Here is an 18,533-nt window from a genome sequence, read left to right as displayed (position 1 = left end):
CAGGTTCTAAGTTATGGTATGGTATATTGTGCAAACCTAGCAGAAATGGGTATAAACCATGGGTGCAAATCTAACAGCAGCAACAACAAATGGTTGTTGATTAAAAAAAAAATCGCTATTGTCAATGAATGGGGTAACTAATTCTTTGTGAGACTTAAGAATCCCGTCAATATTCAACTGAGAAAAAGATCAGGAGGGTCAAAGGGATCTTGGTCTTTGTCATCCTTCTTCGCAATGACCACTAGAAATAGGTGTTCTATTAAGAAGAAAGGAAGACTAGTTGCTGCTGTTGTTGTTCTTATTAGATTTTTATCCTGCCTTTTTTATATATAACTCAAGATGGCGAAGATGACTAATATTCCTGCCTCCTATTTTCCCCACAACAACCCTGTGAGGTGGATTGGACTGAGAGGGAGACTGGCCCAAATTCATCCAGCCGGCTTTCATGGCTAAGAATTGACCTCACTGAGCAAGTGAGATGACCTGAGACTCACCGGAGATGGCGTTAACCAAGATAAGGCCATTTGAAATGTTCAGTTTACTTCTGTGCAGCTTTTTTCAGTCTCAGAGATAAGCTGTGGATTTCTAACCAATTATTGATCTGCATTTTACTGATTTCAAGTTGGATCACCAAACTTCAGAAACAGTCCACAGGTGGTAGGCTTGCTACAAAATAGTTTCAAGGAACTTTAAAAAAAGCAAAACTATTCATTTAAAATAAGGATGTATGGAACATAATATTTAATACCTTGTATACCAGTGTTTCTCAACCTTGGCAACTTTAAGATGTGTGGACTTCAACTCCCAGAATTCCCCAGCCAGCATTGCTGGCTGGGGAATTCTGGGAGTTGAAGTCCACACATCTTAAAGTTGCCAAGGTTGAGAAACACTGTTGTATACTATGCAGGGTTACTATTATTCTGTTTTCCCCAATATCACTATAGTAGTCCACTGGAAAAAAGTATGATAATGCCACATTTTAAATATTTTTTAAAAAGAAACACATAACATTCTGTTGCTGTTGAAACATTATATTAGGGATTTAATCCAATGTGCATTTGATATTTACATTAAACATTTGTTAAGGCAGTGAATGTTGCCATCACTATTTCTCTCCCCCACTCCAGATGTGCAAAGAAAATGGAGTCCTTCATATTATGGGAAAATATACATTGTACAAACATACAGAAAATATTGGCCAAATGCACGGACATTAACATTCAGAAGCTTTAATAATATAGATTTAAAATACTTAAGGGCTTGTTGCATGTTGATTTGGAAATGAGGTTCTCTGAATCAACCAGCTGAGCTCTATATCTCTAACCTTTCTTTGAGAGTGGGGAAGTTTGGCGGTATTATGGTTTTACGGTTTATATGCAGCTCTTGTGTACTGCCAAAAATCAATACAAAATTGGTGGTATAAAAATGTTGTAAATAAAATCAAGGTTCAAAGGAGATGCTTAAGTATCTCCAGTTTGAAGGGAGAGCAGCTTCAGACAGGATGCTAAAATAGGAATAGCAGAATTAAAAGTGCCTCACTTACCCATGTTCTCCTGTGTAATACTCCGAATGAGAGCGTATACACATATCTCCAATACAACGCCACATGAGCTTCAGGACATGTACAGCACATATATTTGTTGTGTATGAGCACAATACATAATGTGCTCATAAAATGCCTTTTTTTGGCAACTAGACGTTGCATACATCTACACTTCTGGGATTCTCACTGCTCTTCCTCTCAGTTGAAATATCTTAGTCCTTTCCCCAAAAGCAAACATAGTATCTGTACATGCTCTTTCTTACATGTCACAATGGAAGCCCACAAAAAATGACTGAAGACGTACTCACCTACTTTCACTATGTTTCATCCTACAGCCAACAACACTATAGGATGAATCATGAAATTGCATTGCTAGCCACATCCTGGTCACAGATATGGGGAGAAAAGCAAAGAAGTGGAATCCAAAGCTGCAGAGAAAGACAGTCCTGGGAAAATCTTCAGAAAATCCTGCATAAGGCAGTTGAGTCCCACTAAAACCAACCAAGGCTAAAAGGTGAGGTTCAAAAGTACAAACAGCAACTAATACAAACTGAACCACAGCCCACTTGAATCTGTATCAGTACAATTTTATTCTACAAAACTATAATACCCCATTTCACTTCAAAGTAAGGGAAAAATGGACACATCACACAAGAGTAACTCACTGCTTTATTCATTTCAAGGGATTTTTTTTTCTTGTTTCATATTGCTTTTAGAAGGACACTCAGAAACAGCAATATTTAGAATATATCACAGACATATTTGCAAAAGGATCTTTTTGTTAGCATTACTGGTCAGATTCATATTGCAACTGGATTATTTTCCTCTTAATTCCCAGGGCAGGATAGAGGTTGTACTCCCTTTATTTCCAGGGCCTTGCTGAAGTTAATCTCCAGTGGTTTAGCTGTCCCTTTGATGAGTTTCAAGGATCTAATACAGCCTTTGAATCGAATGTTAGTGGTCAAGCCAAACTGCTTCAATCCATCTGGGAGGGGAGAGATAAAGAAAAGAAAATAAGATCTTCCAGATCTTTTTTTGTTTTTTTTTTAAATGTATTTTTTTCATTTTATTTTTTTTTTGTACACAGTTTTTAAGTAGATAACAGTGTAAACTGTTATCAAATGTCTTTGTTTACATATATATGTGAACTCATATACATAGATGTTATTTGCAGATATATAGTGTAGAGACAATTGTCGTAGAATAATGAAATTTAGCTCTAGAATACTGCAACTTTATTTTTTAAATGATTTTTAATAGCTATATACGTGTGGTCCTTTACAATAGGGTGAATCACAGCTCAGATTATTACAGTAGACTAGCTGGCATTCTTATTACATCAGAAGGCCACAAGAACAACAGAATTGATTGTCGCAGAGTGACTTCAGGAGAAGGTGGAAAAAATCATGGTGGGAATATTAATCTTCTTTCAGAAAAAAACATGCTTTCAGGTTGCACCTTATCCCTAGAAACTCTTAATGGGCACAGGTTATTCTGCCTTTTACCAGTTTTTGGTATTCAATGGGGCAATCACCACTGATCACGATGTGTTGTGATTTTAGTTCCATTCAGGGCACACTGATATTAAATAACTTTCTGTTCAATCTGAACAAAAAGATGGAATATAAAATGAACAACCAAATAACCAGGCAAATAAATAGGAACCTTAGATGCAAAATACATTTAAAAATAAGGTTTTTTCCTTGACGCTTGCAAGCATATATCTGCAACATGTGCTGCATTTGCTGCTGTTTTTTTTTGTTTTTTTTAGCAGCACAGGGCTCCATCCAGACAGCATGCATTTCTACAATTTCTTAGTTTCAGGAATTCCACTTTATGAAACACTTAATCGAGTTTCATAAACTGAGTCCATTGGAGTTGGGTGGCTATAATAAAATGAATTAATTACGAAGAATAGTAACTGTAGCATTTAGATGCCTGGTTTATATAACTCACCAGGATATCCTCCAACAAAGACAGGATCATTTGTCTCTGCTGAAGTGGAAGCTGCATTAGGACTGATCCCTTCCACATGTTGACCATCCACTGTCAGCATTAAACGATGCTTTATCTTGTGTGCAACAACTTTGTGCCACTGTCCATTACACAAACTCCCTGGTATAGCAGGTTCATAAATGGCCGAAAACCGACCAGCACCATTATCAACATGGAACATCACCTGAAGAGGAATTACCAAAATAAACAAAAAAGCAAATTAGTCAAACAACATATACACAGAAATTGGAAGAGGCTCTGATACAGTGTGTAGGACTGACCTTCCCATTCAACATATTGAGGCTTAATTATCCTTTTTAGCAAAAGCAGCGATTAAATTCTTAACCACCATAAATGAATGAAATTATTCTGAATTCAAGGATCCACTTGAAACTAATTTATAACTGAGAACCAATTTTGGCAGGAAAACACAAATTATGGATATACTATTTGTCAATTGATTGCTGCCGAAGTCTAAAATGAATAATAGATCCATAACAGTGCTACAGCAATAGATTTGATTATTGCAATATTTGTACAAGCTTGCTTTCAAAACGCTTAACTATTAATTAAATACACAACCATGTATGGAACATCACAGAATTCAAGCAGCATTTATGTTAGAAATAATTTAGCAGAACCAAAATGAGATTCTGGAAAGGGAAGCAGAAGTTTTAGTAGAAGGGATTTGCAAGACTGTTCCAACAAATGCAAACTAGGTTCATAATAATACTTTAACTGTGAAAATGATCTGCCCCATAAGTTAAGTTTGTAGAATACGCTTTGTTAGACTGTATTCTGATTTCAACTGTATTGCAAAGATCACTGGATACAGGGAGAATCCTTTTCATGCTTGAAAAGAAAAAGCAGTCATGATATTGATGTTGGAACAATGGATGAGTAACATGGCCTAGGATCCTTTGACAGAGTCTCTTTACGGTTGCTGAGAAACAACATTTAATTAGATTCATTTCTGATAGTTCCTTACTCACATTTTCATCTACCAACTCAATGCCAAGCCCATCCATTTTTTGACTGCTGATTCCCAATAGAACGCCATTTGTCCGTGTTGTACGAAATTCAAATTCCACTTGTAAGTCTAGCCCCACTTTATATGCTCCAACTAAGAAGTGAGGAAGGAAAAGCAATATAAGAATACCACAAGGGAAATTTTTCTACACTGAACAGAGACACAGGACATTAGTACTTTACAGTTACTTTCTATACTGAATGGCTTTAGTAAACAATAGTGCATCACTGGCATATAATACTTTCCTTCACCTAGTGGTTTTGACACTGTGTCTAACAACCACATTTCTTAAGCAAATTGGCAGATATACAGTATATCTATCTCTACCTGCACATACAGAAAGACATTTTAAATATCATCCTGTAGTGTCAAGAATTGTAATTAATTTATTCTGAATCTTATTAAAAATCAGTACTGCAACAATCTTGTATAGATATTAAACATGATCATTATTACCGTCACTGTAATGTTACTATGCCCCAAGGGCAGCATTCTTGTCATTAAAGAATTTCAAATTCAACAAGTCTCAGAGGATGAACAGTTCTTCCATCACTTCTTTACACTTTTCAGTTGTTATTCTCTGTTATCATTCCTCCCTTGGCAACCATGTACATAGAAGGGCCTCACCAGGATTTTAAAGGGTTAATGTATATAACTAAGACCCGACTTTGAGATAGTATTACCTGTTTTGGCAAACCCTGTTCCTGCAAAGTATGTTCCTTCCTGTGGATTGACAAAGCATCTTCCAACATTGTAGCTGGAGGTAGGATTATTCAGATCAATGGGAGCTTCTGACATTAGAAAGTTTCGCATGCAGCCATCGATGCTATAGACAACCTGAGTCAGGGTGAAAATCCTTAAGGGAGTTAGTTGCCCTTCTAAAATACTTTCTTCTTACAACATCAGTGAGAACCTGCAATTTTTATTCATTGTTTTCAAGTTTATGAAAGGAGTGAGCCTGGCTATGTGACTATTGTATGAAATATCTGATGTTAGAAAAACGTATCTACATTTATTTTCTGAAAAGTTTAACAGACACACATGTACTGAGTTGCCTTTTTAAAGATGTAGCAAAGATAACATCAAAAATGGTAGAATGGCTTATCAAATTATATTGGAAATATAAAATGTTAATTTGTTTCAAAACGGTTTTTTTTTGGATGGAATATTTTTTCAACTTCACAAAAGGTAGCCTGTTAGCATTTGTATATCTATTGGATCAGATCACATTTATACTAAAAACAGATGCAACTTTACCATTTTCTACAAAAGCAAACCTTGCTGACTGCTAATGATGGTTTGGGCTTGTGCAAGTTTTTTCCACTTGTATCTCCAACATGGCCATATTTCTCTAAAATGTCTTTCTTACCAAATTGTAATCTTATTTTTCAAAGACATTATTTTTGGGACTAGGAAGATAATGTAAAACAAAGGAGACTGAATCCTTACTTTCATGAATTGTAAACAGACTTTTAAGAATACTGTGGGCAAATTTTGTACTTACCAATTAATACTAAAGTAAAAACACACACATCTGATCAAAAACAACTATCTCTTAAAGACTTAATTCAGTGTGTTTATACAGTTTATTTGCTCATGTTAGATTATGTGCCAATAGTTCCTCCTTCCCAATAATCTGGATCTTAATGGGATGGAATAAAAGATTTTTCTAAAAAAATATTTGATTGCTCCTACAAGTGCACTCTCATTTTAAAAACACATTGCCTCTGGGCCAGCTCATAAATGCACAAAGATATACTTCTCAAGGTGGTTTCATCTAACATCCTGACTCAGTGCTTGAGGGAAAAACTAGATCTTCAGTGCCTTACAAAAGGCTGGCAGGGTCAGGTCTATTCAGATCTTGGAAGGATCTGGGGGGTGGGGGTGGGGGGTGGGGATTCTGTTCCATAACATAGGTGCTGCAACAAAAAAGGCAGGTTTCCTGGGTCCCACTCTCATTAGATGACACTGTTTAATAGAAGAGACCCACAGCATATTAGATCTTGTGGGATGGGCAGAAATAATTGGTACCACAAAGAACTTGGCTCTGTGCTATGAAGGGCTTTGTAGGTGACAGCCAACACCTTGAATTGTACTTGGAAGCACACAGGGAGCCAGTGCAGCTCACAAAGTAGTGGTGTTGCATAAGCATAACAAGGAGGTATGCTCATAACTACCCATGCCACTGCATTCTAGACAGCTGTAGCTTCCAAGTAGTCTTCAAGGTCAGCCCCAGGTAGAATGCACTGTAACAATCCCAACAAGTAGCAAAGTTGTGAGTGATAGTGAGGAGGGCTTCCCAATCCAGGAAGGGGAACAATTGCCACACAAGATGTATTTGTGTAAGGGCCCTTGTAGCCATGGCTGCCACTCACTCTTTGAGCAGAAGACAGTAGTCTCGGAATACCCCCCAAATTGCACACCAGTTCCATCCCATCCTGAAACAATCATGGAAAGTTCCCAGATCTCTCCTTTTAGGGTTGAGTTTGAGCCTGTTCGCCCTCTCCAGACACCCACAGCCTCCAGACCTTGACAACTTCTCTTGTTCAGCAAAGGCAGGAGGATGTATAACAGGGCATTATCATGTTACTTAACTCCCTGCCAACAAATGACATAACCAGTGGCTTCATATAGATGTTGAATAAGAATATGGAGACAGTTGAGCCCTGTGGAACCCCACTAAGCAGAGGTTTAGGACTAGATCTCTCCTCACCTGCCACCATGGACTGGAACTGAGAAAGGAGCAATACAATGCTCTCCACCACTCTCAACCCCCTGACCCAATCCAGAAAGATATCATGATTGTTGTTATCAAAGGCTGCTGATAGATCAAGGAGGACCAAGATGGATGCTCCACCACCGACCTGATCTTGCCAGAGATTGTCCACAAGTGTGATCTATGCCATCTCAGTACTCATTATAGACCCAGGCCTGAAGCCTGACTGTAAAGTGCCCAGATAATCCACTTCCTCCAGGACCCTCTGAAGCTACAGTCTCATCATCTTCTCAGACATGTTCCCCCAAAAGGGAAGGTTGGGGACTGGATGAAAATGGTTCGATACTGTTGGGTCCAGCAATGGTTTATTTATGATGAGAAGACTAACCAACTCATTAAACATAGGATGGGTTACACGCTTATTAAAGGATGAATTCAGCACCATTTGGATCCAACCATATGTTGTCTCCCAGGAGACCTTATCCAAACAGTGAGGATATGATCCAATACACAGATGGCTGCACTTACAGCCATAGGTACCCTGTCCACTTCCTTAGAACCCACAGTTTCAAACTCCTCCTACATAACCAAACAAGACCATGCTTTGGTCAATTCCACCAGACACACAGCTGGAATTCAGCTCAGAGTGGATTTGAAGAACTTTATCCATCACATATGTCAAATGTTCCTCGTAGTAACCATGCAAGAAGGACCAGGTCCTGTTGAACAGGGCCACTGGTCAGCAATCTGCAGATATGATAAGAGCGGAAAAATAATTAATGTTTTGCCGCTCTTATTGCTGTAAAGTAATCCTTAATAAAGGCTCTTACCAGAGTTTGGTTGGATTTTCTGTTTGTCTTTTTCTGTTAATATTTCTTTTTGTCCCTCAACACTTCAATTTTTACATTGTTTTCTATAAAATAAATCTTTTCCTCTTGTTTGGTCAGGCTTCTTCCAGCAGAACAATTTGTTACTAAGCAATTTCTCCTACAAATGTTCCTGCTGCTTTTGAAATAGCAAAAAGTTAAAGTATGAATTCAGTGAAGCATCAGTGTTAAAATGGGTGACCTATTGCTTTGGCTCACTACACATATAAAATTTCACCTGATTTGTGTTGTTCAAAGCAGTTACACCCCTATTCATGCAAAAATGTTTTTTAAAAGAATAATAAAAAAGTTTTGCAATCAAGAGTTTGGTAAACATTAGGAACATCAGTGATAGAAGAACAAAGTTTAAATAAAATGTACAGGCAGCAATTTATTATTAGTGTGCATTATCTGGTATCAGGTATCTAAATTTCAGTTATAGGTTATGGCTAATAATTCTTAGCTGATTTCCTCTGAAAGAGTCTTAGGGTGTTTATTTGTTTATTGTAGCCACATCTTGCCTTTGTTGAAGGACCTCAAGATGGTTTTTACAGATCTTTTCCCCACCCTCAGTGTTATCCTTTCAATTTATGAAGTACATTCTGCTGGGAGATAGTGACTGGCCCAAAGTGTGTTTCAGGGCTGAATAAAGCCCAACTCTATTATTAAATCTAAGGGCAGTGATTTCATAAAAAAGAGAACCAGAATGTAGGGATATAGAAATCTTCCATATTCAAAACATTATCCTTAAGTTGCCATATGCACTTACCTAGAACTAAGCCCTGCTGAGCTCGCTTCTGAATAGGAATGCCTAGAACACCATTGTTAATATGCCTTCATGAATAATGGTTGAGGTCTACAATTCTATTTGTCCCACAATTTTGAGAATTGCTGCTATAATTATATTACATCCTATGTTTGAAGACAAGCTCCACTGGTAATATACAAATGCACCATAGGACCTGCTTCCCAGTGACACAACACAATGACACTCAGAATGACACATACAAAGATAGACAAACTTGGTCTCTCTGAATGATATGACTGTTTCCCATGCAAAGGGCGTTGCTGGTGTGGAAAAGAACCAAATCAGTCAAAAGAAAGGTTAAGAAGCAAATGCAGATTATTTGCATGGAGCAAGCCTTGAGCTCTTTCAAAGACAATGAAAGCAAAATGCCCTGCTTTATTTTTACACTTGCGCACAAGTAACTCTATTCTGTCAGTGCTATAAAAATGTGAAAAGAGTAATTTTTTCCTTACCGGACCAATTCTTTTTGTTGTATAGTTAATTGGCAATCCGCCAACATATAGCATCCCCACAACATCCAAAATATCAGCTTTCTTTGGACTAGTGGTCCTGTTTGTAGCCCCATCAACTGACAGGACACCTTCTTGCTTGCTTCGGAATATTTTTATCTGGAAAAAGATCAAAGGGCAACTCATTATTATTAGTTATGCTATAACTCCTTCAAACAAGTTTTTGTTAGAAGTGCTGAGATTGCACAATTTTGTTCTCTTATTTGGGAGTACGTCCGACTGAAGATGGAGAAACTTAATACTGAATTAAAAGGGCAAGTTTGGGCACATTATGCAATGTTAATTTACAATTATGTCATTTAAATTGATAAATAGTTTCAATCTAGTCTCAGATTACACATTTAGTATTAAAATACACAATGGTCCCTGAAACTTACTCCCAACATAGGACTGAAATTGCAAATTATAACAGCTTTCCCTAAGCTGATGCCCTTCATATGTGATGGGACTGTTTTCCACAGTTCCTAGCCACCTTAAATATTGGAAATAAACTCTATTAAAAACAGGGGATATTTTTTCTGATTGAACATCTACAGGTTGACCTCAGTGTCATGGTCTTGTTATCAGTGGTTTCATGTATCCATAGTTAATAAATGGAGACCAGAACTTATTATCAATGGTAATCCGTTTTGCATATCCACAGTTTTGGGTGTACTGTTTTAAGCGATGAGACATTTTGCAAATGTCCAGAAGTACCAATCTAGCTTTTTCCCAGTGATTTGTAATGTTCTCACTATATACTGTATGTCATGTATATGCATGGTAGAGGAACCATAGTGGAAAGTTCACTCTTAAGCCATCCAATTTCCCAATGATCTACAGAGTTCTTAGGAATGATGAGCAAATACAGTGAGAACTCTGCCGAGAGAAGTGACAAATTCATACAAAGTGTTGCCATTTGAAATGGTGCAGACGCTGGATAGGTTCACTGGTAGGGACAATATATCATCTGTTGGATGGCCTTGTGGCATCAGGGAATCCACCCTCTGCTCCTCAAAAGAAAACAAAAAAACAAAAAACTAGAATCCATGCAAGTGTGGCATCCAGCATGTCTTTGAGTTTCAAAATAGTGTTCCACCCATGCAACCCCCACCCAAACCCTCAGCCTGGGGGTAGAGGGCCTAGCTGAGAGGAATGTGCCACTGAGAAGACCAGCAATCTGCAAGAAAGTGCTGTAGATGCATAGATGGTTTGCAATGGTTATGAACCAGAAGGGTTTGGTTTCAAAGACTGAAGCACCACTACAGTCTCCACAATATCAAGTTGGCATGGGAAGTTATATCAGTGAACCCTAAGATGACACAAAGATATTCAGCAGAGTTCCAGTGGCTGACTGACTTTGGAAGGTACAGGCCAAAGCAAGATGAGACCAGCCTGTTTGGAATTGGAAGCCATCTTGCTACTTCACCAGTAGGCAAGAAAGAAGGGTTGCCAAGAGCCACCTTACAATGCTGCATAATCAAGCCCATGCTCCTGTACCAAGCATAGAACCCACATGCCCTGAAAAGGAAGAATAAAAACAATCTTCCCATCTTTTGGTTAGTCAACAGGAACGCATGGGTGATCCAAGAGCTTTTCTCTGGCGAACAGCTGCTTTCTCATGAGATGCAGAGAGATATCTCACCTTGAAGAACCTGGCCTCTGAGTTCTCTTGCTCCTTGACAATGCTCCTGGCCATCCAATGGTCCTGCAGTTTGCACATTCAAACCTGGAGATTGTTTTCTTGCCACTCAACACAGCATCTTAAATTGCATTGAGAACATCACAGCTTCCCTTGCAGAGATAAATCCCTTACATGGAACTATGTGGATAAAGTTGTTGCCTGGGGTAGTCACCTCTTCATCTGCTGCAGTTATTTCAATACTAGGGGACTAGGTAGAGTAGGTCATGAACCTTGTATGCGCTATTGTGCAGAAGACCTGGAGGATGTCAAACCTATGATGTGCATAACTTCCTCCAATTCCATCAAAAGTAACTCACAGGAAGAACTGGAGCTCATCCAGGCAATTCCTGAGAGCGATGAAAAAAAGGACCATCATACTGTATATGGTCTCTGCAAAGCAAGTCCGGGCAAAGCTCCATCACAGCTACTTTGCAAATGTATCTACCTCTACTATGTTTTGGCATTCTTCAGAAAGTGACAAACACACTTTCCACAACACTGAAGAGGAGGAAGAGGAGGAGTGCTCCACTATTATGATTTTTGCTGCAGGCCAGAAAGTGGAGAGAGAGAAAATGCTCTTAATACCAACAGTGGAGTAAAGGAACTCCATTGCTTCTTTATGTTATTGGGTAGCCTTTCATCCCATAGTCTTTCAACTTTATTTTGAAAAAAGTACAATATTAAAATATTGCACTTTATAAAATAAAATTTAAAATAAAATATTTTAAAAATATTTTGTTCATATAGAATAAAATAGAGTGGGAGAACAGCTGTACAAGATACAGCGTCCTTAGCTTCCTTCACCTTCTGTTTTGGTGGATTTTTAAAAATTATTATTATTTCAGTCATTTTCTGGGACTCTGTAATCTAACTCCTTAATCCATAGGCTCAGGTCTTGTTATCCATAGTTTTGTTATTCGTGGTTGCCTGAGGGAACATAGGCCTTATGAGGAACAAGTTCCACTGTATTAAATCCAATGGGCTGTTACTCTGAACATTTATACCTTATAACAGGAATGGGCAGGACATGAGGCTCAGTATCGCCCCCAGTGCCCTGATACTGTGCTGCCAAAATTTGCTAGCAAAGGACTAGATTTTAGAGAGGTGATTTAAAAAAAACAACACAACAACCCTGTTTTTATAAATCAGTGGTAGAAATAAGAGTCAGGAACTCCACCTCGATACTTAAATTTCACACCCCACAAAAGTGACCCCAAATTGCCATTTCTGGCCCTGTTCCTAACATTTGCTTTGAGTTAGAAGTAGGAATTGAAACTGGGGGCCATTGAGAGGCGAATAGCTTATCCTGAAAAAACAACAACTTTGAGCTATTTGGTGACTTGGGAGGTTTAAAGAGAAGGAATTCCTCATTCCCATTCTTAGCCCCCTTAAACCAAAATGACATCACACCCTCCTGTAGCCCTCCAGAAAGTAGGAAGAGTGAATAAAATCTGACTGCTCAGATATTGCCCATCCTTGCATTATAATATATTCTTCTCTCTCCCTCTCTCTCTTTGCTTATGAAATTTTAGAAAAAGCCATATATGCTGAGTTGGTTGTATAACCACTAAATAATAGAATAAGAAAATGAATAATAGGATTTCTCATTCATTAAAAAGCAAATAATTACTTATTTCACCTTATGAACACATGCTGTTAGATATAGTTATTAAAAGGACAATATTTTATGAGACATATTTTTTCCAAAAAGAATTAATGCACTGATAATATTAATGTAGCAGTACATCAATAGAGAGAGCATTTAAGGCATTTCTTTGTCCTACGATATTTCTTTCTCCTAGTTTTCCTTGTTTAGGTCACAAAAAGCTGATATATAAAAACAGACTGCTCTCAAGCTCTTGCAGTGCATCATCTTGTAGCTACATTACGATTTATCAGTTGGACTCTGACTGCCTAAGTCAGTGTTGTCCAAACTTGGCCACTTTAAGATGAGTGGACTTCAACTCCCAGAATTGGAGTCTCCCCATGCTAGCTGGGGAATTCTGGGAGTTGAAGTCCACTCATCTTAAAGTGGCCAAGTTTGGACAACACTGACCTAAGTTGTAGCACACATGCTTGACAGCCTAGCAATCTCCCTCCTTTACATTTAATTCTCAGTCTGGTCCATTTACATCTATTGGAATCTCCCAACTCTCCCAAATCTAGTAAGTGGCTGAATAATCTTTCCTGCATTCTGCATCTGTGTAGTGGACTGCCATATGGGTAAGTATGCAGTGTTTGGTTCTGGGGATCTGGTGTAGACTTGCAGAGTCTTCCTTCTACCATGCTCATTGGGAGATAGCAGAAGCAATTTTTTTTTTTCAAATTAAGATACATTTCATTTTTGGAACGTAACAGGAAGTTCTAATACTCCAAAGCCAGGAATATGTGGAATGCGGTGCATTGGAACATTGTCAGAAAATGAACCCAGACAATGAAAATTATGTATGGAACCCGGTGGTTTCAGCAAGGTTGGGTGCAAAATAAGAAAGGTTGAAGTTATAAGCTAAAATGCAGGATGCAGGAAATTCTAAGATGGATAGGTAGGCAATGGGAAATACAGATCAGGGGAAGAGGTAGGAAGTCCATAGGAGCGAAGAGAGATTCTGCTTGACAAATCTCTCTGGGGAAGCACCTCTGAAACCCAGGACTGGCTCCAATGTTATGGCCGCTCAGAAGAAAGGCACATCCATACAGTCATGGAATAATGGGTAAATGGGCACTGAATCTTCATTTTTTCTCCTTTTCTTTTTTAGTGGAATAGAAATAATTCACAAAGAGGAGGGGAGAGCTATTATGAAACACATAACTACATAATGTAGTGTAAAACAGCAACAAAAAGCCAATAAAAGGAAATAAGAAAAGTTGAACATTGGTGCGTACATTAGTCCTAGGTTTGAGTAATCAGATTTTTGGATCTTGCAACCAATTTTATTCTAAACATTAATTTGGGGACAAACATACAATATTAATTGTTTAAAATCATATACTACCTCCACATTGCTCTGCTTCAATGTCACTAGACTTTCACTTGGAGTAGTTCTGTGATAGTTATTCCATTCATCCACACATAGTTATTCCATTCATCCACATAGTTAGTTCACTGCATACTCCGGGTGATAATTTAATTCAGAAACTCTGGTGACACTATCCTTCCTTTTCATAGCAGCATATTGAGCAGGAGTAGATGAAAAAGCCCATCTAGAACTGGACTTATGCTTCTGCCTCAACCCCTGATAATCAGCTTCAACGTATTTTGGGAAGAACACCATCATACCCTGTTCTGGTACAACTGTCAAAGCAAATTTCACCATATTTTGTTGGAAAGTACAGATATTTTTAAAGAATTATTTTAGAAAAGCATAGCTAAATCTCTCAACACCGATATTTATAAACTCTGATATGCTCTATCCCCTTGTTGAGCTATGATCTAGTCACACATTTCATCCTATTCTGCTAAAAATAAAACTCACCTCTATTTGCTTTTTTTGTTTTTGTTTTCATTGTGCACTGGGGGAACTCTCTTTGGGAATAAAACCCTGAATCCTGATTTAGTCTTGAATCCTGAATCAGATCAGACTACCTCTAGAGGAACTTATACAGGAACAGACCATTTCTAAAGCTCTTGAATTAAGGACATGGCAGTGCTGCTATATTCATTACTTCTACAGTTTATACCATGGGGGAGGATATTCTGCAGATGAATATATTCTTTATTTGTGCATGCATTATTAAATCATAATACCTTGTGCCACTGGCCATCATTGATTTTGTTGGAAATCATGGTGCTTGTGTTCCCGTGCCCAAGGTCATAACTGAAATATGGAAACCCATTCTTTATCTGGATAGTGGCAAAATCAGCATGATTGATCCGAGCCATATAGAAAAGTAGCCCATTTTCAGCCTTAGTTCTGATTTCAAGTTCAATAGTGAGTCTGCACATTTGGAAAAGGAAAGGAAAGAGAAGCGGGGAGGGGACATTCAGAAAACATTACTGTTTTATCTTTCATTCTTTCTCATACAGCTAGTGCTGCCAATGGCAAACTTATTTATAAGTGAAATAAAACCAAGACATCCATATTCCATTTCTAGACTTGCCAAGTTATATAGATGTAATATTCATGGATTTAATGCACAGATGTGATTTAAGATTTGAAAATATATTTTTGGGGGGCTGAAAAATAACAATACTTGTCTGCGATACACAGAACGTGACAGTTCATCTTAAGAATCAGCTGTCAGAGATTAGTTTTCAAAGTACTGAAAGAATATGCATGATTTCTGAGCACATGCATGTGAAATAATTCTGGAAAATCACATCATTATCAGTTGAAAAGAAACCACTAAAGAAAGCAAAAACAAAACATGTTATGTGAAAAGCACAAGATGCCAGTGACTATAAAACAAAAACTGGTAAATATCTAAAGTGGGCACTAGAGTACATGTTTTTGACAGTTGGGCAGTATCATACAGGCTAGTTAATTGTTTCTTTTGGTATGTTTGGAATATCTATCTATCTATCTATCTATCTATCTATCTATCTATCTATCTATCTATCTTTATTCTCTTCCCTTTTTTGGGAAGTGAAATTTATGCTTAAAGACCCATCCTAATTTTAGAAAGTGACTTTTAGTTCTAAAATTAAATTACTCATTTTATGAAGGCTAAAAAGAAAACAGGCTTGCTCATTTTCAGTGCTTTGAATTATGGCTGTCTTGTTTTAAAACAACTACAATTTAGCAATTTTTACTACCAGAACCAATTTCTTTTCAACTTTATTTCAGAATGGACTTATTTATTTAAAGAACTTATAAGGCTGCCTGTTTCACATAATGATCCTAGGTGGCTCATAACAACCACTAAAAACAAGAATGAAAGCAGATTGACTCTTCCCACAAGGTGCCAGATTAACCAAACTATTAGCCTCTTGACTCAACCCCCATCCTAGCCCAAAGCTTGGTGGAAGAGCCAGGTCTTCATGGCCTTCCAGAAGGCTAAAAGGATAGGGGCCCCTCCAATTTCAGGTGAGAGACTATTAGCTTACTTGTTTTTAACTTTAGTGTCATCAAATGCAACTGCAATATGGCTGTTTCTTGAGAGGCCAAATTGCTTGCCCCCTTCCAAAGCAACTGGTTCCACATCAGCAGCACAATGTTCCTACAAAACAAAACAAAACACCATCATAATCTTTTCTTCTATATGTACCAGCAACTTAGAACAAGATTGCTCCCATACCTTTTAAGGAAAGCCATTAATATTTTCTCTGAAAAGCAAATCATTTGAATATTGTAAAACATTGACTTTCTTCCTCCTTTTTCAAATATTTCTAATGCTTGTCTTTTGGCATAAATAATCAGTCAGTGATGTTGCACCTATGTCAGTAGCAGATACTGCATCCTATTTATAACCGAAAGCCCATTACCTTCCCACTTCTACTAAATAGGAATTACGATTATAGTACTGCTTCTATGCAAAACACTACAGCAGGCTTGTGAATCCAGACACTGCTCATAAGTCCTTTGTGAAATTCAGATAAGCCACACACTTACGTGATGTTGCCCCCCTGGTGGAATAAGACAAATAGTACTTGCTGATGCGGGATCAGGTGTGGGGTAACAGAAGAACCCTGCACCAATCGCTTTGTCTCTTGTTAAGATGGATCAAGTATACACTATGGATCTTATCTACCACTGCAGAAAATTACTGAATTAGGAGGAAAGAAAACTGATATGCAATCACTTTAGCATATAATGTCATATTTCAATCAAGCTGAGACTTCTAGTAGTACACCTGTGGATTTAAAAATCTGCAAAATGTTTGTGCTAAATGTACATATAGTGAATGCACAATTATAATAATATCTTGCAGAATTGAAAATAGCTTTTTAATGGTTTTTCTGGAATCTCAAGGATCTTCACTTTGATGAAAAGCAGTGGCTCAAATAATTACAGTTAAAATTACCTGAATACTATAATTTTGCTAATTAAATAGAAGGAGAAGCTGAAGAAGAATATGCAGTAGTGACAGAGGATCCATTGCCTTAATACAGTAGAAAAGAAAAGAGAAAACCGTATGTGGATGAAGGCATGTAAACTCATTTAAAATACTTGTGCTCTAATGATCGCCTTTTAATGCCAGCTACAAAAGACAACCATAAATGTGAGTGGCATCTATTTTCAGTTTCTATTGGATGCACTATGAAAAATCAAATAGAATGATATTGTTTGTCTCCATCCAAATCAATGAAGTTCTTACTGCAAAATACCTTTAAGACATGATTAATATTGCATTAAAAACATAAAATGTATACTTAAAAAAATGCTTTTGATGTTTCCGTAATAATTTGTCCATGCAAAGAAATCTTAACAGAGTTCAGAAACTGGTTTTTGAATGGTTTATGAGAACAAGCATACTCTTCTTACTCTGCCCCAGGTGCAATTCAAAGAGAAAGACAGAAAGAACAAAACTTTAGAGCACTTCCAGACAAAGTGTTTGTGATGCTTGGAATCAAAATAAGGCAAAGCTACCCATCCAGATTTACTGCCAATTCACTGCTTTTCTAGATAAACCCGACAGATCCTTCTAGGCTAGCATCATGCTTAAAACAGCAACACTCTAAATATGACATTTGAGGTATGTATTGCCACATGTTCTGGTTTGGTGATACTGTTGAACAAGAAGGCCAAATCAGGAGGACGTCTGGAAGAGCTCAGTTACAAATGTGTGATGATGGTCCTTCAGCAAATGGTAATTGACAAAGGAAAAAAAAAAAACCCACCCTTTGCAGTCGTTGCCTACTTCTGTTTTAATACAATTTTCATGAAATGCACATGGATGATACTGACACATTCCACTCATCCAGCATAGCTAGATACATCACGGAATATTTTAAGGAGTTGTCTAATTAAGTTTTTCAGCTGAAATCTTGAGCGGATATTTCCAGTGCAACAGACACAAATGCTTTTAGTAAAAGCATTTACGCAAACGGAATTGCTGTCTGACAATCTCACACATTTGTGGGCAAAACTGCATTACCGGTGACGGAAGGAGAAGAGAGAGGAGCCATTTAGTAACTGAAACCGCACTGCAGTTCATTGAGCATTGTTAAATGAAAAGGGAGAAAAAGGCAGGGTCACACTAGGAGATACCGTCACGTCAGAGTCAGCTGAACTACTGGCGCTCTTCACTTCAGCAGCAAGCAGTTCCTGAGAAGCAGTAAACAACATGAGGCAGAAGCAACAACTGTTGATGTCCCTAAACAGGTAACAGCATTACTAGCAGGCAGTAAGCCTTTGTGGCCATCTCACACCTAAAACTGCCAAGCTAACTACTCCGCCTATTATTTTCAAAACAATTTCTTCCTTTAAATTGAAGACCAACCCCTACTCTAAGTTCGAAGGAAG

The 18,533-nt window shown here is 37.8% G+C and overlaps 1 protein-coding gene across 4 annotated transcripts in view; it reads right to left on the bottom strand.

The window, feature by feature from the left end:
• Positions 1–2,194: 2,194 nt before the first annotated feature.
• Positions 2,195–18,533, bottom strand: part of LAMA2 (laminin subunit alpha 2) — a 426,899-nt gene continuing 410,560 nt past the window's right edge. For 2 of the 4 annotated variants that reach the window (XM_088140685.1, XM_088140691.1), the window contains exons 57-64: positions 18,279–18,335; positions 16,175–16,287; positions 14,876–15,065; positions 9,411–9,566; positions 5,252–5,405; positions 4,531–4,661; positions 3,500–3,722; positions 2,195–2,528 (exon numbers count right to left, since the gene is read on the bottom strand). In XM_088140685.1, coding sequence (XP_087996811.1) covers positions 2,371–2,528; positions 3,500–3,722; positions 4,531–4,661; positions 5,252–5,405; positions 9,411–9,566; positions 14,876–15,065; positions 16,175–16,287; positions 18,279–18,335 — 1,182 coding nt within the window. In that variant the 3' untranslated portion in view covers positions 2,195–2,370. Of the gene's footprint in view, positions 2,529–3,499; positions 3,723–4,530; positions 4,662–5,251; positions 5,406–9,410; positions 9,567–10,380; positions 11,155–14,875; positions 15,066–16,174; positions 16,288–18,278; positions 18,336–18,533 lie in introns of those variants that run through there. The other 2 variants (XM_088140689.1, XM_088140697.1) reach the window with 2 other exon arrangements.

Source organism: Python bivittatus, unplaced genomic scaffold (assembly GCF_059951505.1).
Source record: "Python bivittatus isolate LINGU-HERP-01145 unplaced genomic scaffold, Pbiv_v1 ctg000020_np1212, whole genome shotgun sequence".
Lineage (NCBI taxonomy): Eukaryota > Metazoa > Chordata > Lepidosauria > Squamata > Pythonidae > Python > Python bivittatus.
The sequence above is the reverse complement of the archived record's forward strand: the minus strand, read 5'-3'. Positions and strand labels throughout refer to the sequence as shown.